The following is a 27,815-nucleotide window of genomic DNA, read 5'->3' on the forward strand; positions in this document are numbered from 1 at the left end:
TTAACTCTTTGTATATTTAAATAAAACACATACCATATTAAACTTCATTTTGAGTCAAGAGCCCACATAAATCATTGTAATAGAAATAGAGCATTTAATAAATATGGGCAATACAATCTATGCTGTGGTTTAAAAAAATATTTGCCGCCTACATTATCAAGCTAAAAGAGATGCAGCAGGAACACTAATCTTCCAGGTTTTAAGAAATGTTGGTATTTTCCCACTGGAATTTTACTTACAATTTTAACACTGAAGTTCTCCAGTACTATTAGGTAACTTATTTAGTTGTTAGGAGAGTGTACTGCTTAAAGCAGTTTGGGTAAGTTGTTCATATGAGTGCACATAACAGGTGGTAAACAACAAGCACTCAGACATTTGTAAAAGGAACAAGTAGAAAGGAAAATAAAACATTTAGTACTCAAGCTTTAAGAAATATTCCAATATTTCAAACCTAAGTGGAAATACCTAATACCACTTATATTCTAAAATAGCTTTCCAAAGTGAGTTCTGCAGAATACTAGTCTCACGTAATATTCCATGAAGACTGGCTCTACAATCAAGAAAGTTTGAAACATATTATATACATATTCCTCTCTTTAAGATTCATAATGAACAGCAGCATATTACATGCTGTCAGAAGTCCTTCAGGAAATACACCTGGTTTAATTTTATTAAATTGTATGTTAACAAAACTCAATTGACTACAGATTTCCTTTTTTTACCCTACCACATACTAGCATTCTGAGGAATCAATTTTGGAAAATCAGATTCTAGAAAAACAAAGTAAAACTTTTCTTCTTCTTAGGGGTTATATGGAAGTAAAGAGCAATTAACCATTAAAAAAAGTTTTAAGTTTACATAACGTTAAAATTAAGAACAGAAGCATAAAATGGATTTTAAAGTAATGAATATTTGTAAATACACCCCAGTTCAAAATTAAGGTCAGAGAGAGTTGTAGATATATAAAGGAAGAATACAGAACAAAAAGAGAAAAAGAATGTAGGAAGAAGACATGAAAATAAGTATTGGGGAGAAACAGAAACGGTGAAGGAAGACAGAAATGAAAGACACAATGGAGTTGATGAAAAGTTAAGTATCAGACTCAACAAGAGGTGGCCAGCAGTTTTTCTTGATTTGCTCTATGGAAGGGTTACTGATAAATTGAGAAGAATCACTTAAGGCTTTCACTCCTATTTACTTACCAAAAACAAAACGAAATAAAGCAGGTTACACAAAATGCTTGAGAGGAACAAAGTTAACATTTCTCTTGCTTGAAACGCAAACACATGAGCTAAGAATGAGAGAATAAAGGTAGAGCGAGCCTGGGTCTTTGATGACATTCATTTGTTCATTCAACAAATATTTATTGAGCATTTACTACATGTCAGTTACTGTTGTTGAGTACTCAGAACATATCAGCGAACAAAAGAGAACGAGATCCCTTCCCTAGTGGACTTGTATTTTAGTAAGAGAAGACAGAAAATAAACTATAAAAGATAATAAACATATAAATTATGTAGTATGTGGCAAGGTGGCAAATGCTGTGGGAAAAAGGACAGAACAGTAGAGTAAATGGGATGAAGTGTTTAAGGTGTGGCTGGTGGCCATTTAAGTAGAATAGGTCAGAATGAAGCCAAGGATCAGAAGAGACTTCTCTGGAAAGGTGGTATTTGAATATTTGAACTTGAAAGAGGTAAGGGAATTAATTAGCCATGCAGGTACCTGGGAACAAAAGCTTTCTAGGCAGCGGGAGCAGCCAGTGAGAAAACCCTAAGGTGGGAAAATGCCTGGGATCTTTGAGGAGCAGCAAAAGGTAATCAAGGAGCATGTAAAATCAAACAGGTAACAGAGAGAGCAGTGCACATCATGTAAGGGTTTGTAGCCCATTATAACGACTCTGGCTGTTATTGAATGAAACTGGGTGGGGTTGGGAATTTATGTTTTAAAAGGATGTTTTATGATTTATTTATATTTATACTAAAAAGAGCAGAGGTGCAAGGGATGGAAACAGGGAGACCAATCAGGGGCCTCCTGCAGTTAATTCAGGCATTTGGACTAGTAGTAGACTGGTGAGAAATGGCTGTGTTCCACATATCAGAAGGAAGCAACAGGATTTCCTGAAAAACTGGATACTCCTAAACTGCCTACCCCCAAACTTCTGATATGAAAGAGTGGATTAATTAATCTACACTAACCATTTAGGCCGTGCCAGTTAGGTTTTTAGGTGCTTGGAATGAACACCATCCTAAGTGATACACTTACATTTTAGAGATAAGAAAGAATGCATTTAAGTTAAATAACTTGCCCAAGGTCACCCCGATAGTTTGTAGCGTGTAGAGGAGCACAGGCTTCAACAGAAAGGATTCTAAATCCCTATAGACTGTATTGTGCTACTCTATATTTCTCAGTTTATATTTGCAGAAGTGTATTCTTAACCTATAAAATAAACTCAGTGTGCTCTTAAGATGTGAAGCACTCTCAAGAAAATCAAGTGAGCAATCTTAGGGATATTCTTAATAGCAGCAGTTTCTGCTTTTTTACTGAGTGTGGCACAGAGGAATACTTGGGTTCTTAACCACTCACTTTCTCTTCCTATATTTTAATATCAGCTGTTTATACTTTCCTTCAAGATAGTCATCTAACTTCTCTAAGTCGAACAAACAAATAACTATGTAAATGAGTATCACAGTACATACAAAGAGAAATACTTCCCTGACCCACCAAATCCAACTAGGTTGGGTATTCCAAAGATATGCCTATTCTAATGTTTTTTATTTTTTTATTTTAGTTTTTTTGTGTGTGTGAGGAAGACTGTTGCTGAGCTAACGTCTGTGGCAATATTCCTCTGTTTTATGTGGGATGCCACCACAGCATGGTTTGATGAGCTAAGTTTGCACCCCAGATTCGAACCTGCGAACTGCCGGCTGCTGAAGCAGAGCATATTATCTTAACCACTATGCTGGCCCCTAATCTTTAAATTTTAAGAAATGCCACAGAAAAATAACTAGAAAAATCATTCTACTTTCTTTGCTTCTATATCTTTACACCTAAATTTTCTCTAGTCATCTTTTCTAACGCAAAATGAACTTGTCCCTCATACTACACTGTTTCTTTTTTTCCCACTACTGCAAATTCCACTAAGGTAGCATTTAACAAGTAACACTTATCAGTAAAGAAACTGTCTTCACATATACACTAGGACAAGTTTCAATATTTCCTTAAAACTCTCCTCAGTGTTTCATACTACACGAAAGTATGGTAAATACTATGCACTGCATTCGAGTTACAAGAAAGGTGAATGTAGAATCAAATTATATGTCCTTGGTACAATAAATCTTCATTAAGTTCCTTATCAAGCATGCCATCCGAAATATTTCAAATTTACTCATAGAAAGATAGGACTTGAAAGGTTTCTCAAAGGGTCATGGTTACACTTTCAGGAAAGGACTAAACAAAATCAAGGGAGAGCATTATCTACCTTTATTCTTAAAAATATTCAGTTTATGACCTCTTTCACAACAGAATCAATTCTAATGCATAACCTAAACTTCATGCAATTTAAATCCTTTTCCTGAGTAATTGCTGATTCTCACAGACATAATCTCATCTTTTAAGTCTTCTCTAATTTAAGATTTTTAAACTGCATATTCTTCAGCTTGTCTTAATGCAAATTGTTCAAACCTGACTTTACTGTGGCATTTTTTTAAAAAACTATTTTATCGAGGTCATATTGGCTTGCAACATTGTGTAAATTTCAGGTGTACTTTATTATATCTGTGGCATTTTCTTAAAATTTAAACAATTTTTTACTAAAACCCAGAAATAAGTTGCCTTAAAAATAGTTTTAAAAAATAATTTGTACCCTGGAGAGATATATACATACTACTCCCTAAAATCTGTCCTATCCATCCCAACCACTAATTTTAGGCCAAAAGAGAAAATAAAATAGGTAAGTTCAACTGAACAAAATTCAATTAAAATAACAAAAAACCTATGAAATTAGAAAGTGTTTTAAGTCTAGGTAATTACCAATTTATGTTCTAAAAAGTTGACTTTAAGATAGTTTCAAATTTGTTTCCTCACATTTTCAGCACAACAAGGAAGAAATAAATGTCAGGATTCTGGGAGTGGGAGTCCTCCTATCCGCTCCCCTTTTAGTCTGCCACAACGAAGACAAGTCTCCAAAGCTATAGGAAATGTGTCCAGTCAAGCACTCTGAAGGAATGTGGAGCAGCTCTATCAACCTTTAAGTATACAGTCTACTCAAGCAACGACTAATACATTTGTACACTCAAGTCAAAATCAATTACACAAAATTAAAGGAGGGAGCACAAACCTCATTTTTCATTGTATTTTATAATGTTATCAAGTAATAATTCAAAGGAAACATTAATTTAGATGAATTATAGTCAAACTATCCAACAGAGTATATGAATGTGGGTATAACTTCCTAAGAGACTAAATAATACTTAACGAGGTATTGTTTTTATCCAAAGCTTTTATCAACTGTTTACCCCTATTAAGTTTCATGTTTTCTTTTAACAAGCTTGGCAGTTTCTCACTTCCCTTAGAGCCGACTACAACTATGATAGAATAATTCTATCCCAAGCTAACTCATGCCTTTATAGTCCTGCTTGTAACATGTGATACAAAAATGGGTGTTATTTTGTTAGATTATTAATGAGGATTAATAAAAACAGAGCAAGTATACAGTACTGTGCTGTTGAAAGAAGCAGTTTTCTTAATAAAAGTTTAAAGCACTCTTAGTAAGAGTCATCAAGTGGTAATGTGAAAAGAATTAATCATTAAAATATAGTTATGCCATATAATGGAATCAGACATATTACTGAAGTAAAAACAAGAGAGTAATAAAGCATGGCTGTCTAGAATTACCTTTCAAGAGCTGCTCTCCGTTTTTCTACAAATTCAGTGGATGATGAATCTTCTTTACCCACTTTGACCTTGGTCATGCCTTTGAAAAATTGAATGAGACTCACAATGATCTTATATTATTGTGAAACAGTCTTTTATAAACATTTCTGCATAATTTAGAATATACTTTAAATTTGAACTTGACCAAAAAAGCTCCTAAATTTATAACTAGTATCACACTTTTGAGAAATTAAAACTCATGACATATTAACATCTCTACTTTGTATGTACTTATGAGAGAAAAGATATAGCAGAGATTAAACTGTGTCTGTAGTTTTTCTTTTAATAAAATTTTTATTTATTTATTTATTCTTGCAGGGGAAGATTTGCCCTAAGCTAACATCTGTTGCTAACCTTTCTCCTTTTTTCTTCCTTTCCCCAGCCAAAGGCCCCGTACACAGTTATGCATAGTTGTAAGTTCTTCTGGGTCTTCTATGTGAGCCACTGCCACAGCATGGATACTGACAGACAAGTGGTGTGGTTCCATGCCCAGGAACTGAACCCAGGCTGCCGAAGAGGAGTGAGCTCAACTTTTAACTGCTAGGCCATGAGGGCTGGCTCAGTAGTTTTCTCACCTATAACTCTTTGGATTCCTTATCTGTTATATATTACACTCCTGGTAAACTAAAATGTGTTTGCATTTCAATATGCATAATGGAATTCAAATTAATAAATTTAAGCTCAATTATAATTTCATTTCTTATGAGCAATAACTAAGGTTACTTTGGGGACTAGAAATATAAAAATAAACGTAATCCATGAATTTGCTAAATGTTTTCCCTGTTGCAGATTCTAAGAACACGTTCTTGTTTATTTATCAGATTTGGCTTTATAATAGTCGAAATAACAAGCTCTTTCATAGAGACATTTAAAACTCAAATTTAAAAAGTAAAATGTTAACCATTTCTGTATTGGCAATTTCAACTTTAACACTAATATACTGACTGTAGATTTTTCTTTTTTTCCCTGTTCTTGCTCCTTTCAAAAATCGACTCTGTAAAAATGAAGTACTGACACATTCATGGATGAACATTGAAAATACCATGCTAAGTGAAAGAAGCTTGTAACAAAGGACCATATATTATATGATTCCCTTTATATGAAATGTCAAGAATAGGCAAATGTATGAGAAAGAAGGTAAATGAGTGATTGTCTAGGGCTGGGGGAAATCAGAGGATGATGGTTAAGGGTTAATAAAAATATTCTAAAATTGATTGTGGTGATGTATACACAACTCTGAATATACTAAAAGCCACTGAATTATATACTTTAAATGGATGAGTTGCATGGCATGTGAATTACATGTCAATAAAGCCATTAAATGGATTATATAAAACCATATAATTCTTATTCAGGTTTGTACATAGGTGAATAAACATTTATCACCTATGAATGTTTTGTTCAACATAATTCCTCTGAAATACAATAGTTTGAAAAGGAAAACTCAAATACCTAAAATTACCTACCCTGAATGGACTACTAGATGTGGGATGTTAATTATTTCACATATTCTGTTTCCCGAAAAAACCTTGTCACTATATAGTTCCTTGCTTTTTTCCCCCCGTCAAAGATGTCCTGCTCATGCTGCTTCCTAGAGGTAATCATTATGGGCCACTGTGGCAAATAACAAAAGCTTACTCTAATCAGTTACTTCTTAAAACTACTCAACACTTTTGCTGCCCTTTCCTAAAAGCTTAGTGAAATAGTATTTTTAAGAACTAAGATTGGAGAGTGGTAATGAGTGTGTGCTCATGAAAAGAGTCCTCTTCCTTCAGAGGCAGTTATACTTTCCAGCAAAAAGAAGCCATTACTCTCATTCCACCACCCCACTATAAGTGTTCCTTGAAAACCAGTGGCTACGTAATTAAAAGGGCCTCTAATATTTTAAATTTTTCTCAGGCAATGTATTCATTTTTATTTTAAAAAATTGATGGACAATGTGAAATTTTAAAATAACTGCTTCTCTACTTGGTTGGCTGCCAGGAAACTCACAGATCAATCTGTTACCCATCTTAAACAACTGTTCAGACTTCATATACACATTGTAAGGAAACTGTTTAACTTGGCTTCGTCTTACTATTGTACAGTATTTATTTTTCCTGCTAATTTCTTTACTTATATATTTTTTAGAAAAACTACATTATATGTAGTTGCCTCAAAGCCTTTCTAGAATAAAGTGGTATGTAAATAAATAACTTTAAAATAATTTAATTTGCCTTAAATGTGTATTAGACAATTTTACAATAATATAGCATTAGATTATTTTTAAAAACTGGAAAGTTTTCTAGTTTAGGTAAAAAATAAAATCAAACCATAATTGTATTGAAAAATATCATACCAAAATTAGAAGCAGAATAGAATAGTGGTTAAGAGTACAAGCTCTGGAGTAAGCTGGCCTGCATTCAAAGCTCAGTTCTGTCTCTTAGTAGCTGTATGACATGGACCTGTTACATAACCTCGATGACCCTTAGCTTCCTTACCTATTAAATAAGGACAATGATAAGTTAACCTCATAAAGTTGTTGTGAGAATTAAATGAGAGAATGTATATACATTATTTAGCACAGTGCCTTAGCACAACAGGCACTCAACGAATGTTAATTATTCCTATAATTTAATTAATAGTCTTACAACTTAATGGGTTATCCCGGCCATGTATATAGATAATATGAACATAACTATGTCACTGTCCCCCAGTACTCTTTGGTGGGTGTCAGAATCAGTATCAGAAAAGGATGATCTTAGGATTTAGTTTCTTACTTCTATTTTGAATTTACATGTGCTATTTATTATATGGCAATAATTTGTGGAACACTGAAGATTACTAAGGCAAAATATTAGCTTGAAACACAAAGAACTAGGGCATGAAAATTTAGTTATTAAATCTTTTTTTTCCAGTCAATGTTTAATGACTAAACTAACATATCTAGCCACCAAAATGAGAAAAAATAACTTCTTGTTTTTCCTTTTTTGGTATATAAAAACAGTTGCACAATTTAAAGAAAAAAGGATAAATAATTTATGATAAGTGAAACTTAAGTTTCCTATATAGATAGCAGGATGCCAAAACATACCCCTGCAATAGTTTGGATGGGAGAGAAATAAGATTATTAATTAGTCAGCAGTTCTCAAAGTACAGTCAGAACACCCGGAAGGTTTCCAAGACCCTTTGGGGGATGCACAAAAGTCCATTTTCGTAATAATACTAAGCTATTATTTGTCCTTTTTACTCTCATTCTTTCATAAGAGCTCAGTGGAGTTTTACAAAGTTTATAATAATGTGTTATATCACAGCAGACTGAGTGCAGCTATCTTCTATTAAGCCAGAAGTTAAAGAGATTTGCAAAAGTCAAGAAAAGAAAGCCACTCTTATCATTTAAGATTTTTGTCTTACAAAAATTATTTTTCACAAAAATTTTATGTGTTAAGTAGAGAGTTTGTTATTTTTAAATGAATTAAAAAATATTAGTAGATATAGCCCACAAAAGCAAATGCTCTTTAGGGTTCTCAAATTTGGAGAATATAAGGGGTCTTGAGATCAAAAAGTTGATCTACACAACTAGTTTTATTTTTCCTTCTTTCTTTTTTTTGATGAGGAAGATTGGCCCTGAGCTAACATCTGTTGCCAATCTTCCTCTTTTTGCTTAAGGAAGACTGTCCCTGAACTAACATCTGTGACAATCTTCCTCTATTTTGTATGAGGGACACTGCCACGGCATGGCTTGATGAGAGGTGTGTAGGTCCAAACCTGGGGTACAAACCCATGGACCCCAGGCCATGAGGCAGAGCACACGAACTCAACTACTATCCCACCAGGCTGGCAGCCACAACTAGATTTTTGAATTAAAAAAAAAGAGAAAGAATATAAAAAGTCCATTTAAATATATCAGGTTTCAAAATCACAAAAGATACTGATAAAACTACTTTCAAATCAAATGTTTAAAAAAGTAAAAACAACAATTTAAAGATGAGCAAAATTCATTTTAAATATTTTTCAGAATAACAATCTTATATATTACGAAAAGTAAGGCAAATAAAAACCTATGACTAAAAAAAGTGGAAAAACACACTATGAAATTTAAAGAGATGACACGTTTTTTAATGGTGGGACAATGCTCTTTTGTAATTATCTACATACTCTTAACTAAGCCTTTATTACTTGTATAAGTGGAAACGTTTTTAAACATTAAATTGTGGTATGAAATAAATTAAGGTGAGTTTAAATAACTCCTATATGAGTGACACTAGATCAAATCTTTTTGTACAATGTACAGCTGGAGAGCTAAACACCTCCATCCCTTAGAAAAACGTTAATATGCTAATAATATTAAATATCTTGAGTACTACTCAGTAACATGGTAATGACCCTAAAAAGTTAGAGTTTTCAATTGCTTTCAACTTGGCAAATTCTGACCCAATATTTAATATATTGTTATCAAATAAATCAAAATCCTCAGTTATTAGAAAACAAAACTGTTAGCTACACATTATTCAGTTGATGAATGATGGTCATAAATGGAATATTTAACTTCAGTATTTCTAGACATTATGACATGTCAGGATAGTGAATGACCATGGAATCCACAAATCTACACAGTTAAAACTGAACTAGTAACAGTAACAAAAATTAATTTTTTTAAATTCATACTCACCTACTATACTTTTTTCTGGAGCTGGTGGCACAATATAACCGACATGTAGATACTTGCTTGCTAACTTGCTATGCAAACCGAGAAAGTCACTGAATCTTCTTTTAACTGAAAATTCACTCTTACTGAACATGGAAAGAGAAGTCTACAAGTGAAGAAGAGAAATTTCAAATTTGAATACTAAGCAATTATTTAGAAGTTACTGTCATACACAATTGTAAACACACATATACATTCATACTGGTCTACTTTGCAAAAGAATGAAAATGTGGTATACAGATTTCTGACAACTGAAAGAACCTAAATCATAGATGTTTTTACAGAAACTTAAGAAGACAGAAAAATGTTTTGCTTTATTCTATCCTTGACTCATCTCATCGACTCTACTTATATTTACGCTAATGATTCTTAAATCTTACCTCTAGCCCAGATCTCCTCTAGAGCTTCAGTCTGTTATATCGAAATGCCCAAAGGACGCTTCCACTTAGATCTCACTGCCACCTCAAATTCACCCTACTTTCCCTGCTAGAACTTAAGTTCCATGAGAGAAGGGCACTTAACTGTACTGTTTACTACTACTCCCTAGTGCTTAGAAAAGAGTCTGACCCCACGATAAGTGTTTAATAAATACCTGTTCAATGAACTAACAGATCTCACCCCTGTCCACACTGTGCTCCTCCCTTCGTGTCACCCTTTCTCCGGGATCACTCCAACAACCACAAAGTTCATCCAGTCAGTAACTTAAGCATCCCTCCACCATCACTCCTTACATACAAATCCTATGGATTCTACCTCCTACAAAATTCAAGAAGCCATTTATTTTACTCACCCCCAGAACCAATTCCTAAAGTATCACTTCTCACAGCTAGGATTGCTGCAGGCACGTGCTCTCTTTTAATATTTGAAGGCCTACACCCTTTTTAAGACTTGCAATGGCCTCTTAACTGGAAATCCTGACCTCTGCTTTAACCCTCCCAATTCATAGTGAGTCAGAAAGATCTTTCTAAAATAAAAATCTAATTGTGCCACACTCTTGCCCGAACCTCTTCAATGGTTCTCCATTATATTTAGGATGAAGCCCAAACTCCTTAATGTGGCTGTTCATAACAAAGGAAGGCTTACTGCCAAACAATTCAATTAGGCACCTCTTTTTGCAGATCCTGGAAAACACAATGCTTTCTTGACTTCTGGCTTATAAACAAGCAAATCCCTTTGCCTGAAACAAGCATTCTTGTCCTTTCTTCCTCCACTGCCCCCACTCCCTCTCAGATCACTTCTCCTATCTGATAAGGTCCCCTCCTGCATATTCTCACAGAATACTCTATGCACCAAATCACACATAAGTCACTGTAACTACTTATTTGCAATCTTTACTAGATGGTAACCTTTGTAAAGACAGAAATCACTTAGACCTTAATCATCACTGTATCCTCATACTACATATGGTGAGGGCTCAATACTTTCTTAAAAGAGCAAACGGCTCACCTTTGTTGTTACTCTATATGCCATGTAAGCATTCATGCCATCACCTAAAAGAAAAGTCAAACAATAATATTAAAAATCATAAGCTTAACCACACACACACAGATAGGTAACTGTGAAGTGATATGTTGATTAACTTGATTGTGGTGATCATATCATAATGTGTACATACCTTAAATCATCGTATTGTACATGCTAAATACATACATTTTATTTGTCAATTATACCTCAATAAAGCTGGAAAAAAACAGTAAGAAACAAAAAAAACCCCACAAGCTTAAAAATAAAAGTACCATTTTAATATTCTAACAATGCATTTAGTAAAAAAAAACAAAACATGTTAATGACCAAGCTAATTATCAAAAGAAGGAAGTACGAAAAAGAATAAATACTGACTCACCAACTTTCTCTGGATCTGATACACCAATTTCTATATCAAAAACATCTCCATTTGCTTCTTCTTCAATCTAGAAAAGATAAATTTTTTGGTGTTAAAGATTTCAATTTATAATATTGTCATAACACTAATAATTATTTTTACCATCTATCTTTTATTAGGGTCACTGTCACATCAAATAATTTAAAAAGCCACTCAGTACTTTATTTCTGAAAAACAATAAAAGCTTTCATATTTCCTGACTATGTAAAAAACCACACAAAGGCTCACAAAGACAACAGGAAAAGGATCATCTGGAGAAGCAACAGAATAATCTTGCGTTCTTACAAGTCCACAGACGGAGAAAAAAATGTTTTAGTCTTCTATAGAAATACTGTAATTTTTAGTTGTTGTCCTATATCCTGACTCTTCAGATTCAGATTATTAAAATAATTCTCATTTTTAATATTAGCATTTTTCAAAGTTGTATCTCTACTCTTTAGCATCATGATTTCTCTAATTATCTAGTAAACACATGTTCTGCTTGAAGCCAATGAAAGCAACATAAGCTCACTGAAAAAAGCAGTAGAAAGGAAAAATGATAACCTCATGAGACTACAAAGAGGCACTTTTTTCCTTAAAGATTGGCACCTGAGCTAACAACTGTTGCCAATCTTCTCTCTCTCTTTTTTCTTCTTCTTCCCAAAGCCCCCCAGTACATAGTTGTATATTCTACTTGTGAGTGCCTCTGGTTGTGCTATGTGGGACGCCGCCTCAGCATGGCCTGACAAGTGGTGCCATGTCCGCGCCCAGGATCCGAACAGGCGAAACCCTGGACTGCCGAAGCAGAGCGTGTGAAGTTAACCACTCGGCCACGGGACCAGCCCCAAGAAGCACTTTTTAATCCCATTATAAATAGCCAATCCTAACAACAGCTCTGCAGGAAAGTTTTGTTATTCTCAAGAAAGCACAGAAATTGTTAAATCTTGAAATTTTTTACAGCAATATTAATACATAGTCTAAGACTATCTAAAACAAAAGTGAGTTTTTCTAACCATAATCTTTTTTTTTCATGGTTGCCCTCTTGTACAGATTTTAAAAAAGTAAACCTTATTTGAACTGTAATATAAACTACATAAATCCTAAGTATACAGGTCGATAATTTTCACGAAGTGAATACATTTTTTGTAACCAGAACCTACATCAAGAAACAAACATCATCACTACACCTCAGAAGGCTCTTGTATGCTTCCTCTCCACTCATAAGCCATCCTCCATCCTGTCCACATAACCACTAACATTTACAGCATGCCTTTATCAAATAAAATTATTCAAAATGTCACTTTACTGTGATTAAGTTTTCAAAGTACTTTCATACACTATCTTATTTGACCAACATAGGAATCCTGAGAGGTGCATATTACTATCATAAGATCACAAATGACAAACTCCTTGACTTAAGAAGGAAAGTGATGTGCCCAAGTCACTGGGTTAAAAAGTGGTGAGAATAAAATCAGAAGCCAAATCACCCAAATTGTTTCCCATTAAAATGTCTAAAGGGCTTTGGTTAGGAATGACTAACAGGAGAGTGATGTTGGTCGGGAAACAAAAAACTTATTATTTACATATTAATTTAGAATACAAACATTTTTCCATACCTCCTCCCTGGATCTATCAAAGATCACAGGAGCAGACAGACTCTTCGATTCAATTCTGGGAGCAATGAGTGTAGTAGGGGTCACAGGCGTGACTGCAGGCGAAGGTTCGGAGGAGAGGATAGGTTCCCTTTCCGGACTGTCCAGGGAAACTTCTTCTGTGGCTTCTAGATACGAATTAAACAAGTTAGTTAAGGACACGGGTAACAAACCCCCAACAGTCTATACAGCAGTTAATGAATTATGAAAAGCATTTTTATATTAACCACAAATAAATATCAAAATGTTATTTAAAAATAGTTGTTACAAATAATTTTGTGAATCCTTCCTTAGTTGTCTATTAAAAGTTTAAAACCAACAGTGACTTTGTTGATTTTAGGAAGAATTCCCGTAAGTCAGCTTAATTATCTACTCTACTGGTAGGGATACAGCTAGTAGGAAAGCAATGATGTGGATAATTCCACATTCATTTGTGTTTGGGTTTGTAATATATCTTATACTTGTGGTAACTTACCTTTCAAAATCTTTTATTCAGGCTAACATTATGATTATTTTATACATACAAACAGAAATTTTATGGCAGAAGGCTGCCCAGAACCATCCTAATTGGGATTAAAAATTTGTGATGGAAAATCCACAAGTTAGTAATCTAAAGCAGTTAACTGCTAAAGATTACCGGATATTAGCTGAATACACAAATATGACACAAAGCAAATAGGTGTTTAGGTTTTAATTTAAAATGCTCATTCACTTAAAAAATCTAAAATTAAATATATTTAAAACCAAATCAAATCAATAAACTGAATGTCTACAAGCTATGTAACATTGTGCTAAATGCAATGGAGAAACAGAAAGAAAGGTAAAATATCATACCTGCCCTCAGGGAGTTTATAATCTAGTTGGGAAAACAAGACATAAGCATGTGGAATGTTAAATAATAATAAAAGACAAATAATAGCCAAGAGAACAATAAAAAGAATGTTACAAGATATTTAATTGCTTTATGAACTACAGAACAAACACTACAATTTGAGTTGAGATGGGAGACAATACTTTATGCTGGGGAAAAATCAGGAATAGTTTACAACGTTGATCTGAGAAGATTTAAATGGATAGAGAAAAACAGGGGAAGAATTCCATGAAAATAAAATAATGGCGTAAGCAAAGCCAGAAAAGTGAAAGTTACAATCAGTGGCCATAATAAAAACCACACTTCTGCTAGTTTAGAGAATTGATACCAGGAAAAAGAAGGCAAGACTGTAAGGGAAGCAGGATCAGACCAGTGGTTTCTAATCTGAGGTTCCTTTAGATTCCCTTAGAGGTTTGGAAGGTAGTATTGGTAGTCTGCGAACCATTTTAATTTTAATACCTCAAAAAGCATGGCAGTACAAAATATATTTACCTAAAGTAAGGTAAATATGTTAACATTTAAACATAAACAGGTTAACATTTTATCAAGCTACCCTTACTGTTTATCTCATGCTGATGAGATCCTTACGTGGCATAGCTCTCTTTATATGTTTATATTAAAAGTAAAATTATTAATAACCCAAATCTTTCAAGCTATGGTAATCAAACGAAGAAAAATACAGTTTAGGTGTTGAATAGACTATAGACAACCCTAATATAACAAACTAAAAGCTTACATGCAACTTCAGGCTGTTAAGATTGCTAGTATTTATTCAGTCTTCAAAGAAATGAAACCAATGAGCAACATAAGAAAGTAAGAAAGCAGTGTATGAAAGCTAGGGAGTATGAGATCTTTAATCTACAAATAAAGAAATCAATGAGCAGCAAACAAGATAAAATGAAGGCCAAAATTCTCTGAAAAAGGTACTGTTATTCGCAATAGACCCATAGACAAAAAACTGTGAAAGACAGTAATTTTACTGAGATATTGGTACACATAAAGTCATTTTAACTTTTCAATCATATTTAACTTCACTGACACCAGGTTTTGTGTTCTTTGCAGAAACTCTGGCAGGCTGCTCCATTAATAGTAGGAGACCTCAAAATAAGAAAAGCTAAATATGATCTAAGTAGCTAAAATGGAGGGGGAAAATGAAAATAAATGGATAGAGATTTAGGTTCAGTATATTAATATATAGTCTACCTTAAATTCTTCTCATGACTTCTTTTAGTGAAAGTAAACTAATGTACTACAAATTCACAAAATTTAATTTAAACCAGACCTAAAGGTTCTGGAAGACCCAGAGGTACTAAGCCCCAAGGTACTAAGTATAAAGATTAACTTTTCCTTGGAGGAGATACTTTGAGGACAAGTACAAATTGATTATGTCCCTGTCAGGTAAGTAATATTTCACTCATATGACAGACAACATAGAATTTTTTAAACAAAGGACTACTCGTTAAATTTACAATTGGTATCATTTGCTGAAAAGCATAAGTGAAATAAGCTAAGTATCCTGGCAGAGACAAGTTCTAAAAGTCTAGGACAATTTCAGTATTGGTAATTTGCTCACCCTCACTCATTCCTGCAGGACAGTTTCCTCAGTATGTTCAGGGAAGCTTAGCACAGGATGTAACAAAGGGTGGAGAGGGGCTCTGTAGTCAACAGTATTTGGTGAACACTCTCTAAGTAAACTAACAATAGTAATACATGTCACACAAACTTTTTCTGACACAATAGTACTTGAAATGCTACCCAAAACACATTAGCATATGCATCAAGACAATCTAATCTCCTTATGGTTTTAAAATAAAAATGGCTGGATACTAGAGCAATATCTATATTCTTCCCTCTGAGAGAAGAAATAAATTAAGTAAATGTTCTATTACTGAACAATAGTTTTCACCATCCTGGTAACATATGTTACTCTCTATTATGGTTTCCTAGGACCATACTCCTCCTTAGGAGGAGGAATGATACATCTGCTTAAAGGCATTATAAATAAGATGCAAGCGTGGTATTAATTCATTCATATAAAAAGTATCAGATTAGATCTTAGAACACCTAATTATGTCATTATGAAATGCAGTTGAGTTTAAGATAGATAAAGTGAAAATGTGTTTATGTTTGTAGATAATAAAGGAAACAGATGACTATGTTTATTGTTTAGTCCCTCATACTCCTCTTAAGGAAAAAAACACTGACATTGACCATATTTGAATCATAATATTTAGCATAGATTCCTAGGTAGACTAAAATATGAAATATTTTAAGTGGGCAAATATCATGGTACAGTCTTCATTTGGCAAACTGTTTGATCAGCTATGCACACTGTTAAAAAAAAAACCTTTCCTTACACACACACACACACACTTCTGCTGTTAAGAGTTTCAGAAAAATCATTTAAATAGAATTCTGCGACTTCAAGGTGAAAGATTCTTTAATATAAAATGGATAATCCCAAACTTCTATGTACAACTCTATACTATTAGAGGAAAATACACACAATTTTAGATTAGTTTCTACGCAGCAGAGAAAGGACTTGTGCTATCTTTCAGATTAAAACATACATGCCACAAAAAAACTTTTAAGGCCTGCCTGGAAAAAAGTACATGAATGGAAATAAAAAAGAATATAATAATTTTGGTTAACTGTGATTTTACTCTAAGTTGTTGGGTAACTACAAAAAAAAGGGTGAAATATGATTGGTATTTATCATACTTTTAATTTTCTGACATGATGAATATACGAATTCATATACAGTGAAAACTATTCATGGAACTAATCAAGCAGGAAATTATATGGACCTTTGTGATGGAAGATTGTATCTTCAAACATATATGTACAAAAATACAGAATGGTTTAAATATTCAACCACTATAAAGGCTGAGGACACATTAAATTTTAACTCAATAAAAGCCAGTTCAGGTAAATTAAGCTATTAAACACACAAAGATTTACTATTTTAATTTTTTGTCTCATTAACTCTAAGGAAGATTTTTACCTTTTAATGACTAAACATTAATTTGTACCTTAATTTTAATCTTACACCAGACTGTTTTGAAGAGAGTCCATTTTTTTTAAAGGTGAAATGGACTAGACTAAATCCTGACCCCACATCAAAAATAAATTCCTCAAGCATCAATTTTCTCACCCAAAAGTGAATCAAAATGGAACAGGTGGTAAATACTGAAGTATTTTATTACAACAAGCATTTCAAATACATAGACTATAAATTAAGTGATTTTTAAATCTAGAGTTTAATTTTGCTTTGTGACAACTTCTAAGTAATAAAGAACAGAATTACTGCTATTTCTCAAAGCATGAATGCTACAATCATTAGTTTTCTGAGTCCAAATACTGATCAAAACAATCAAATTATGAGATTTATTTTCAAATTCTTAAAACCAGAAAGGATCACATTTTGGCTTCTTTTAACAGTCTGTATTTTTCACAAGGTGATCTAATTGAAAATTTCCTATCCTTCTTAGTTGTTAACAAGAAGAGCTACCCCTGATACTTCAGCAAAATTTCAGCTTTGCTTTAGAGACTATGTTCTATCAAGATATATATGTACTACAATTGGCCATTATTAAAAAAATTAAGATATTTAGAATTACCTGCAAAAAGATCTTCTCTGTCATCATCTAGCACAACTTCTGCAGGTTTTGGACCATTGGAGTTTGTACTAATATCTTCTGCAAGACCAGCTGGCTCTGGAGATGAGGGACTTGACTGTTAAAAAACAGTAACAGACAAGGGATTGGTAGGTTTATCTGTTATAATTTTGTCTCTATCCACACAGAAATAGAACATTCTCTTGATAAGAAGAGAAGAAAGAACAAGAACAGCTTTTTATAGTTCTTCCTCTGAGAAGAAAAATGAACCAAAAACACACTTTTACTTATCTTCTCCCCTCTTCACAAAAAGTCATTTAAGATTTAAAAAAGAAAATCTTTTCTAGTCGCCCCTTTAGAGATACTAATTTGTCATGTTGAGTTATAATTAACAAAAACAAAATTTAATGCTCTACGTAGTCACATATAATAATGTTGACTACTATATAATAGTCAAAAATCAGCTCTTGAAAACATGTTGTATGTATAAGAAGTTCAAAGTACTGCTTTACTATAAAAGGAAGGTTTAATTCAATTAAGACTACAAAAATTCTAAAATTTCTATAGTTTCAAACTAAAACTATGTCATCCCCCCAAACATTTACATATCTATTAAGCTAAGGAACAATTTTTGTCCTTCTTAAAGTATAATAACCAACAAATCTAGATTGTAAAGCTTTTAGCTTTATTATATACTTTTCTTATGACAGTAAAGATCAATACTCTTTTTTTAAAAAAAGTAACATAAAAAGAAAATTGTATATATCAAAAGTGCACAGCTAGGTATTTTCACAAACCCAACATACCTGTGTAATAAGCATCCAGATCAAGAGAGAGAACATTATCATCAACTCCAGAAGCTCCACTCATGCTTCCTCCCATTCTCTACCCTCTCCCCACCCAGGCTTCTACCAGCATGGATTAATTTTTCTTATTTTTGCTCTTCATAAAACTGGAATCATACAGAAAATATTCTTTTGTGTTTGGTTTTTGTTCTTAATGTAACATATGTGTGATTCTTCTATACTGTTGTGTATAGTAATAGAGATCACTCATTCTCTTTCCTGTAAAATATTCTACTGTGTGAATATACCACAACTGATCTATTCTACTGTTGATGGGCATTTGGGTGGTTATCAGTTTTTTGGGGTTTTTTTACCACTATCAACTTCTAGTATACATATTATCTTTTAGCAAACGTGTGAACAAATTTGTGTTTGGTATGTACACAGGAGTGGAACAGCTGGATCACAGGGTAGGTCAATGTTCTGCTTTAGAAGATATCACTCAATAATCTTCTAAAGTGATTGTATAATTTACACCCCCACCAGTAATATATGAAAATTTCAGTTACTCTACATTCTTGTCAACACTTTGATATATTCCATCTTCATCATTTTAGCTATTATGGCAGGTAGACAGTCTACCTTATTGTGGCTTGAATTTGCATTTCCCTGATGAATAATGATGCTGAGCAATTTTTCATGTTTAATAGGCATTTGGTTGTCTTCTTTTGTGAAGGATCTCTTCAAGTATTTTGCCCATTTTATACTGTTTCTGTTAATTTGTAGGAGTTCTTTATATATTCTAGATACAAGTTCTTGGTCAGACACATACTGCAAGTATTTTCTCCCAGTCTGTGGCTTGCCTTTCTACTTACTTTTTTTTTTTTCCTGCTTTATTTCCCAAAACCCCCCGGTACATAGTTGTATATCTTAGTTGCAGGTCCTTCTAGTTGTGGGATGTGGGACGCCGCCTCAATGTGGCCTGACGAGTGGTGCCATGTCCATGCCCAGGATCCGAACCCTGGGCTGCCGCAGCAGAGTGTGCGAACTTAACCACTTGGCCACAGAGCCGGCCCAGCATTTCTACTTTCTTAATGGTAGATTTTGATAAATAGAAGTTCTTAATTTTAGTAAAGATAAATTATCAATTTTTTCTTTTATGATTACTAAACTTTTTGTAGGACAAATTACCTTTTGAGGCCACTCCTAATTCATAAGATTTTCTCATCAGCTTTTTAAGTATACTAACCTCTATGGCGTAGGGCATTTCTTTAAATCTTTCAAAAATAGTTTCAATTCCTTATGGAAAAATTTAAAAGAGAGACTTTCTTTTCTCTCAGGAGCTCATTCTTACAGACCCAAACTCACAAAAGTAGGCCTCCATTACCTTAGCAATTTCACTTCAAGAAATTTAAAAATAAATAATCTTATATGTTACTTCTTTTGCAACACATTCCTAACAACCTCACCTCACCTCCAGCTGAATCTGGTTAGATGACTGGCCTATACGTTTCCACAGAATATCTACTTCTATCATAATTCTTCCTGCCACACTATATTATAATTATTATCCTTTTGTAGACTACAAACTCAATAAGGAAAGCACAGTATCTTGTTTACTACCTTTTACTCAGTTCCTGGCAGCACTCAATGATTACCTGTTGACTGAATTCTAAGAAAATGATTACGCATATGCTAAGAACTGGCCACAAATTTGTCAATCAGGTTGTCAATAATACTGAAAAATTTGAAATAAAGAACATCTACATAAAAATGTAGCAGAATGGCTCCAATACCCATTCATGATAAAAACTCTCAGTAAACTAGGAATACAGGGGAACTTCCTCAACTGGAAAAAAATTATCTACAAGAAACCTAAAGCTAACATATACTTAATGATGAAAAACTTGAAGCTTTCCCACTAAGATCAGGAACAAGGCAAGAATGCCCCCTTTCACCACTACTTTTCAACATCATACTGGAAGTCCTAACTAATGCAATAAGACAAGAAAAGGAAATAAAGGGTATGCAGATTGGGAAGAAATAAAACTCTTCATTCACAGACAACAAGACTGCCTAACTAGGAAATCCAAAAGAATCAACAAAAAAACCTCCTGGAACTAAAAAGCAATTATGACAAAGTTGTAGGACACAAGTTTAACATACAAAAGTTACTTAACTTCCTATACACCATTAATGAACAAATAGAATTTGAAATTAAAAACACAACCATTCACATTAGGAGCACCCCAAAATTAAATACTTAGGTATAAATCTAATAAAATATATACAAGATCTATATGAGGAAAACTACAAAACTCCGATGAATGAAATCAAAGAAGAGCATATTCCATGTTCATGAATAGGAAGACTCAATATTGTCAAGATGTCAGTTCTACCTAATTTGATCTACAGATTGAATGCAATCCCAATCAAAATCCTAGCAAGTTATTTTGTGGATATCAATAAAAAGATCCTAAAGTCGATATGGAGACACGCAAGACTCAGAACAGCCAACACAATATTGAAGGAGAAGAAAAAAGTTGGAGGACTGAAGCTACCTGACTTTAAGATTTACTATAAAGCTAACGTAATCAACACATTGTGGTACTGGTGAAAGAATAAATAGATCAATGGAACAGAACAGAGAGTTTCAAAATAGTCCCACACAAATATAGCCAATTGATCTTTGACAAAGGAGCAAAGGCAACACAATGGAGAAAAAAAAAGTCTCTTCAACAAATAGTGCTGGAATAACTGAATATCCACAAGTAAAAATATGAATCTAGACACAGACCTTACATCCTTCACAAAAATCAACTCAAAATGGATCACAGTCCTAAATGTAAAGCACAAAAGTATAAAATTCCTAGAAGATAACATATGAGAAAATCTAGATGACCTTGGGTTTGGTATTGACATTTTAGAAAACAAAGGCACAATCCATGAAAGAAAGAATTGATAAGATAGACTTCATTAAAATATAAAAACTTCTGCTCTGAAAAAGAGCTGTGAGGAGAACAGAAAAACAAGCCACAGACTGCGAGAAAATATTCGCAAAAGACAGATCTGATAAAAGACTGTTATCCAAAATATACAAAGAACTCTTGAAACTCAACACTAAGAAAATGAACAAGCCAAATAAAAAGCGAACCAAGGGCATTAACAGACACCTCACCAAAGATATACACATGGCACATGAGCCTATGAAAAGAGGCCCCACATCACACATCATCAGGGAAATGCAAATGAAAACAACAACAAGATATACTATACCTCATCATGGTACACTCTATACAACTACTGGAATGATCAAAATCTGGAAACTGACAACATGAAATGCTGGCAGGGATATGTAGCAACAGGAACTCTCATTCATTGCTGGTGGGAATGCAAAATGGCATAGCCACTTTGGAAGACAATTTGGCAGTTCCTAATAAAACTAAACATACCCTTACATATGGTCTAGCAATTGTGCACTTTAGTATTTACCCAGAGGAGTTGAAAACTTATGTTCACACAAAAACCTGCACACAGTGTTTATAGCAGCTTTATTTATAATTACCAAAACTTGGAAACAACCAAGATATCCTTCAGTAGGTGAATGGGTAAATAAACTGTGGTATATCCTGACAACAGAATATTCAGTACTAAAAGGAAATGAGCTATCTTGCCGTGAAAAGACATAAGAGAAAACGTAAATGCATAAATTACTAAGTGAAAGAAGTCAGTATGAAAAGGCTAGATGTTGTATGATTCCAACTGTATGACACTCTAGAAAAGGCAAAACTATGAAGACAGTAAAAGATCAGTGCATTAACAGGGAAGGAGGGATGAACTGGCAAAGCACAGAGGATTTTTAGGAGAGTGAAATTACTCTGTATGATACTATAATGGTGGATAAATGTCTTTATACATTTGTCCAAACCCATAAAACATACAACACCAAGAGTGAACCCTAATGTAAACTGTGGACTTTGGGTGATAACGACGTGTCAATATAGTTTCATCAATTGGAACAAATGTATCACTCTGGTAGAAGATGTTGATAACGAGGGATAATGCATGTGTAGAGGCAATACAAGGGAAAGCTCTATACCTTCCACTCAATTTTGCTGTGAACTTAAAACTGTTTTAAAAAATAAAGCCTATTTTAAAAAAATGTAGAAGAGAGGCATTTACTGACACTATATGAGAAAATTAGGTACCTACACACATGATCCAGTTTTCTGACAATATTCATTAAAAATAAATGTTGTTTGGGGCTGGCCCAGGGGCACAGTGGTTAATTTTGCACGTTTCACTTTGGCAGCCCATGTTTCGCCAGTTTGGATTCCAGGTGCGGACCAACACACCACTTGTCAGGTCATCCTGTGACAGGCATCCCACATATAAAGTAGAGGAAGATGGGCATGGATATTAGCTCAGGGCCAGTCTTCCTCAGCAAAAAGAGGAGGATTGGCAGCAGACGTTAGCTCAGGGCTAATCTTCCTTAAAATAAACAAATAAAATGAATGATGGAATGAATGAATGAATGAATGAATGTTGTCTTCTGCTCCTTCTCTTTGCCCTCCTAGAAGCTAAGATATACTTGCACTGAGTAAGATACAGGTACTAAAGTCCTATATAACTTGTATACACAACTTCATTTTCAACAAAAGTCTCTACATTTAAAATTTCACAATTCCCTGGGGATCAGGAGCTCCTGAGTCTAGTTCTGTCTGCACACTAACTTGTCTATGATAACATAATGAATTTCCTTGGGTACCAATTTTTTTGCCTATATAATGAGAAGTGCGTCAGATAATTGCTAATATTTTCTTATCTATCCACTTTATTACTTTAAAATTTCTAAATCCAGAGTTACCTTTAATCAAGAGTTACTTTGATTTCCTTTTGCATTTCTCATCCCCGCTTGATATTAACTTTGAGGGAAAAAGAAATGAATTAATCTTGAGAGAAACAAAACAGCAAAATTTAAAAAAATGAAATACAATTTCAAAAATAGTAAATCTCAATTCGTGCTATAATTTAATGCTTACATAAATGAATTTGTAACCAAATCTCAAGGGAAAAGAGAATCAACAGATGCCAACCCCAAGATAACCCAGATGTTGCAAGTATTAATCAAAAAATCTTTTAAAAACTTTTCTAACTGTGCTTCATGAGGTAAAGGCAAATACATTTGAAATGAATAAAAAGAAGTTCTCAGCAAAGAAACAGAAGCTACAAAAAAATAACCAAGAATGAGAAAAAAATTATCTGAAATAAATAGTTCACAGAATGGGTTCAATAACAGAATGAAGATGACAAATAAAAGTGTCAGTGAAGATGAAAATAAATCCATAGAAAGTATCTAATCTGAATAACAATGAAAAGAGTTGAAAAGAAAAGAACAAAGCCTCAGGGACCTGTGGGACAATATCTAAAAGTCTAAGTTCATGTCACTGGAGTCTCAGAAGGAGAGAGAAAAGATTGTTGCAGAAATATTTATGGAAATAATGGCTGAAAATTTCTGATTTTGGTGAAGGACATAAATATATAGATTCAAGAAGCTCAGCAAACCCCAATGAGGATAAAACCAAAGAAAAATACACCTACAGCCATCATCATCACCAAACTGCTGAAAATAAGATATATAAAATAGTGAAAGTAGCTAAAGAAAAAACATATTTTTACACAGGACACCAATTCAAACGACTCCAGATTTCTCATCAGAAATCACAAAGGCTAGAAAACAGTGGAAGAACACTTTCAAAGTGCTGAAAGAAAGAACTAACAACCCGGAAACCTATAAAAAGCAAAAATATCCTTCAGGAATGAAGGTGAAATAAAAGAGTTTTCAGATGACGTACAAATAACAGAATTCATCAATAGACCTACTCTAAAAAAATGCTACAGGACATTCTTTATGCTGAAGAAAAAGGATATAAGAGGGAACACTGGATGAAGGAAAAGCAACAGAAATAGTAAATATCTGAATAACTAAGAGACTACTTTTCCCTTTTAAATTCTTTAAAATACGTATGACTGTTAAAAGTAAAAATTGTAATACATTATATAGTGATAGACTATTGACAATCTATAATGTATTCTTATTATAATTGAATGTCCATATTATGCTAATATCTTGGGTATTCATAGTTCTCTGACACCAGAATCAGAGAAAGAAAAACTAACATGTTTATGTAACAAAAAGGACCCTTGTGTCTCATAGTTCAGAGTCCAAGAGTGAAGGGCAGGATGGAAATGGTGTGGACAGTGGGCAACTCCAGTAGTGGCTGTGGCAGCAGCAGTCACCCCACTGTGGGGAGGCTATGAGGCATGAACTTCCTTTGGGTGTCCATTCATCAGCACTTAAGAATGTCCTGCCCCACTGCTCAGGGAGTGGCCATGGGGCAGTAACTCACTAAAGGCTATCAGGACTCATTTATCTCTGTGCCCAACTTTCCATGCCGCCTTCAGTTTCCTACTGAGTGCAAGCTCTTCCCCACTGGAAGGAAAGGAGTATGGAGAGAGAGGCAGTTGAACGAAGAAATGATGGTGGAAGGGAACACTGATGGCTTCTTTGCCTGGAGCACAGGTTCTGAGTGATCAGAAGTACAGTTGTCCAAGATATGCATTTGAGGAGACATCAGTATTTTTAATAAATGTGTATTCTTTTCTTCCCTTACATCATCACCTAGTAGTGTGCTGGAGATTATTTTTATAAAAAATTCCAAGGTTGTCACTAGTATCTCTTCAGATTTCAAACAAGATTAAAGAAGCCCACTATAGCCTCTCTCTCCTACTTGTTAACACTAAAAGCTGGATAGAATACAAAAAACAATGATCTAAAAGTAATAGCAGGCAAATATGGGAGGGAGCCAAAATGTGAAAAAGAGACCCTTATGGGGGGTGAATTTTACACTTTTTTTCTTCTTTTCGCTCTCAGCTTTTCTTGAGAATGGCACCAATGGCAGAACTACCCAAGGAGTGTGTGCAGCAATGACTCCAATAAAAACTGCCTTTGTGGCTGTAACACCAGCGCCCCTGCAACCTAGAGAATATAAGCGGAAAATTCCTTTTCCTCTTCTTCCCCCTCCCCTCTTTTCTCTCCTGGCCCTGTCCCGAGGCCAGATATACTTGCTTAGCTGTATGACAGCAGCTGTAATGAAAGCACCAGCACCTAAAACCCCAAGAGAAAATCTACTTCTTTGGCCAGTTGAACCAGGAAAAGAGGATCTAGTTGTCTGAAGAGCAGAAGACAGAAATTCTCATTAGTATTTTCTCTCCCTTCTTTAACTGCTTTTCTGCAAGAGTTGTCCAAGCTGCCCAAGAGTGTGTGACAGTGCAGGCTGCTAAAACTCTGAGAGAAGCCTATATTTCTGGGAAACAGCCTTGGAAGAAAGAGGTAAGTCTCTCTTTCCCAAGTAAAGACCAGGTCTGTTTACTGTCCAGTATAATAAAGATATGGTTTTCTCTGTAGCAAAGAATAAGTAGACTTACTGCCTATTATAAATGATTTGGGTTCCTTTAGCTCAGGTTCCTCAGCAGTGACACAAACCAAAGGTGGGTGCAACATCAGCCTGGACCCCTCTATCTCACCACCCTTGCCAGAGAGGGGCAAGGGAAATAGACACAAACATGATACTCATCCTACTTGCTATGTGCTTTGAGTCATAAAGTCCTTTATCATGTCTTCTTCCAATAACCAAAAAACAAGTTAATTTCTTAGCGAACAACAAGGGTAAAATTTCAGACCCTTTACAGCTCTTGAAAGAAAAGGTCAGTGAACTTGAAGATAAGTCATTAAAAATATCCAATCTGGGGGCTGGCCCCGTGGCTGAGTGGTTAAGTTCGCGCGCTCCACTGCAGGCGGCCCAGTGTTTCGTTGGTTCAAATCCTGGGCGCGGACATGGCACTGCTCATCAAGCCACGCTGAGGCAGCGTCCCACATGCCACAACTAGAAGGACCCACAACAAAGAATACACAACTATGTATGGGGGGCTTTGGGGAGAAAAAGAAAAAAATAAAATCTTTAAAAAAAAAATATCCAATCTGAACAACAGAAAAGAAAAAAATTTGAAAAATAAAATGAAAAGAACCTCAGGGACCTGTGAGACAACATAAAAAAGTCTAACATTCATGTCATTGGAGTCTGAGAAAGAGAGCAGTGCAGAAAAATACTTCAAGAAATGATGGCTAAAAACTTCTCAAATTCGGCAAAAGACACAAATTTAGATTTAGGAACAAGCAAACTCCAAAACACGACAACTATAGAGAAAACCAGACCCACTACATCATAAAAGATGGCTGAAAATCAAATATTAAAAAATAAAAAACTTGAAGCAGCTAAAGAAAAATTTAAAAACTACATTTAGGGAAACATGGAAGGACTGCATATTTCTCATCAGAAATCAGAGACCAGAGGACAGTGGCACAAAATCTTTAAAGTTCTGAAAGAAAAGAATTGTCAACACAGAATTCTATATCCAGTAAAAATACTCTTCTGGAACAAAGCTGAAATAAAGATATCTTCAGATGAAGAAAACTATAGGAATCTTAGGAATCTGCCATCACTGGGCCAGCTCTAAAAAATAAGTGCTGAAAGAAGTTCTTTAGCTTGAAGATACATGAGAAAGTAACAAAAACGTCGACCTTCAGGAATAAAGAGCCACAGAAACGGTAACTAACTGGGAAATACAATAGATCATTTTTCTTCTAAGTTATTTAAAATGTTAATAACTACGAAAGCAAAATTATAACAATGCCTGATAAGGTTTTCAATATATGGAGATGTAATACATGTGAAAACTATAAGATAAGGGAAAGGAGGTAAATGGACCTCTATGGTTGTAAGGCTCTGCATTTTACTTGTAGAAGTACAATTTTAACACTAATTGGACTGTAAATAGTTAGGTATATATGCTATAATCCCCAGAGCAATCACTTAAAAAAATACGTATATATTTATAGAGAGAGAAGGGGAGATAAAGCAAAAAATCCAGTAGATAAATTAAAAAGAAATACTAACAAACATTAAAATAACACCAAAGAAGAGGAAAAAGGGAAAACAGAGGGAAAAACAGATGAGAAAAACAGTAAATAAATAAAATGGTAGCTCTAATCCAACCACACCAATAATTACATTAAATGTAAATAGTCTGAACACACCAATTAGAAGACAGAGGCAGCCAAATAGGATATAAAAATAACAACACACATGGGGCTGGCCCCGTGGCCGAGTGGTTAAGTTCGCGCGCTCCGCAGCAGGCGGCCCAGTGTTTCGTTAGTTCGAATCCTGGGTGCGGACATGGCACTGCTCATCAGACCACGCTGAGGCAGCGTCCCACATGCCACAACTAGAAGGACCCACAACGAAGAATACACAACTATGTACCGGGGGGCTTTGGGGAGAAAAAGGAAA

General features: G+C 34.4%; 1 protein-coding gene across 2 annotated transcripts in view; it reads right to left on the reverse strand.

Moving 5' to 3' along the window:
* Positions 1 to 27,815, reverse strand: part of SNX2 (sorting nexin 2) — a 50,886-nt gene that overhangs the window by 13,390 nt on the left and 9,681 nt on the right. The window contains exons 2-8 of one of the 2 annotated variants that reach the window (XM_046666581.1): positions 17,624 to 17,738; positions 13,967 to 13,988; positions 13,097 to 13,260; positions 11,463 to 11,529; positions 11,066 to 11,109; positions 9,584 to 9,725; positions 4,894 to 4,972 (exon numbers count right to left, since the gene is read on the reverse strand). In XM_046666581.1, the coding sequence (XP_046522537.1) occupies positions 4,894 to 4,972; positions 9,584 to 9,725; positions 11,066 to 11,109; positions 11,463 to 11,529; positions 13,097 to 13,260; positions 13,967 to 13,988; positions 17,624 to 17,650 (545 nt within the window). In that variant the 5' untranslated portion in view covers positions 17,651 to 17,738. The remainder of the gene's footprint in view (positions 1 to 4,893; positions 4,973 to 9,583; positions 9,726 to 11,065; positions 11,110 to 11,462; positions 11,530 to 13,096; positions 13,261 to 13,966; positions 13,989 to 17,623; positions 17,739 to 27,815) is intronic. The other variant, XM_046666580.1, reaches the window with a different exon arrangement.

Source organism: Equus quagga, chromosome 7, assembly GCF_021613505.1.
Source record: "Equus quagga isolate Etosha38 chromosome 7, UCLA_HA_Equagga_1.0, whole genome shotgun sequence".
Taxonomy (NCBI): Eukaryota; Metazoa; Chordata; class Mammalia; order Perissodactyla; family Equidae; genus Equus; species Equus quagga.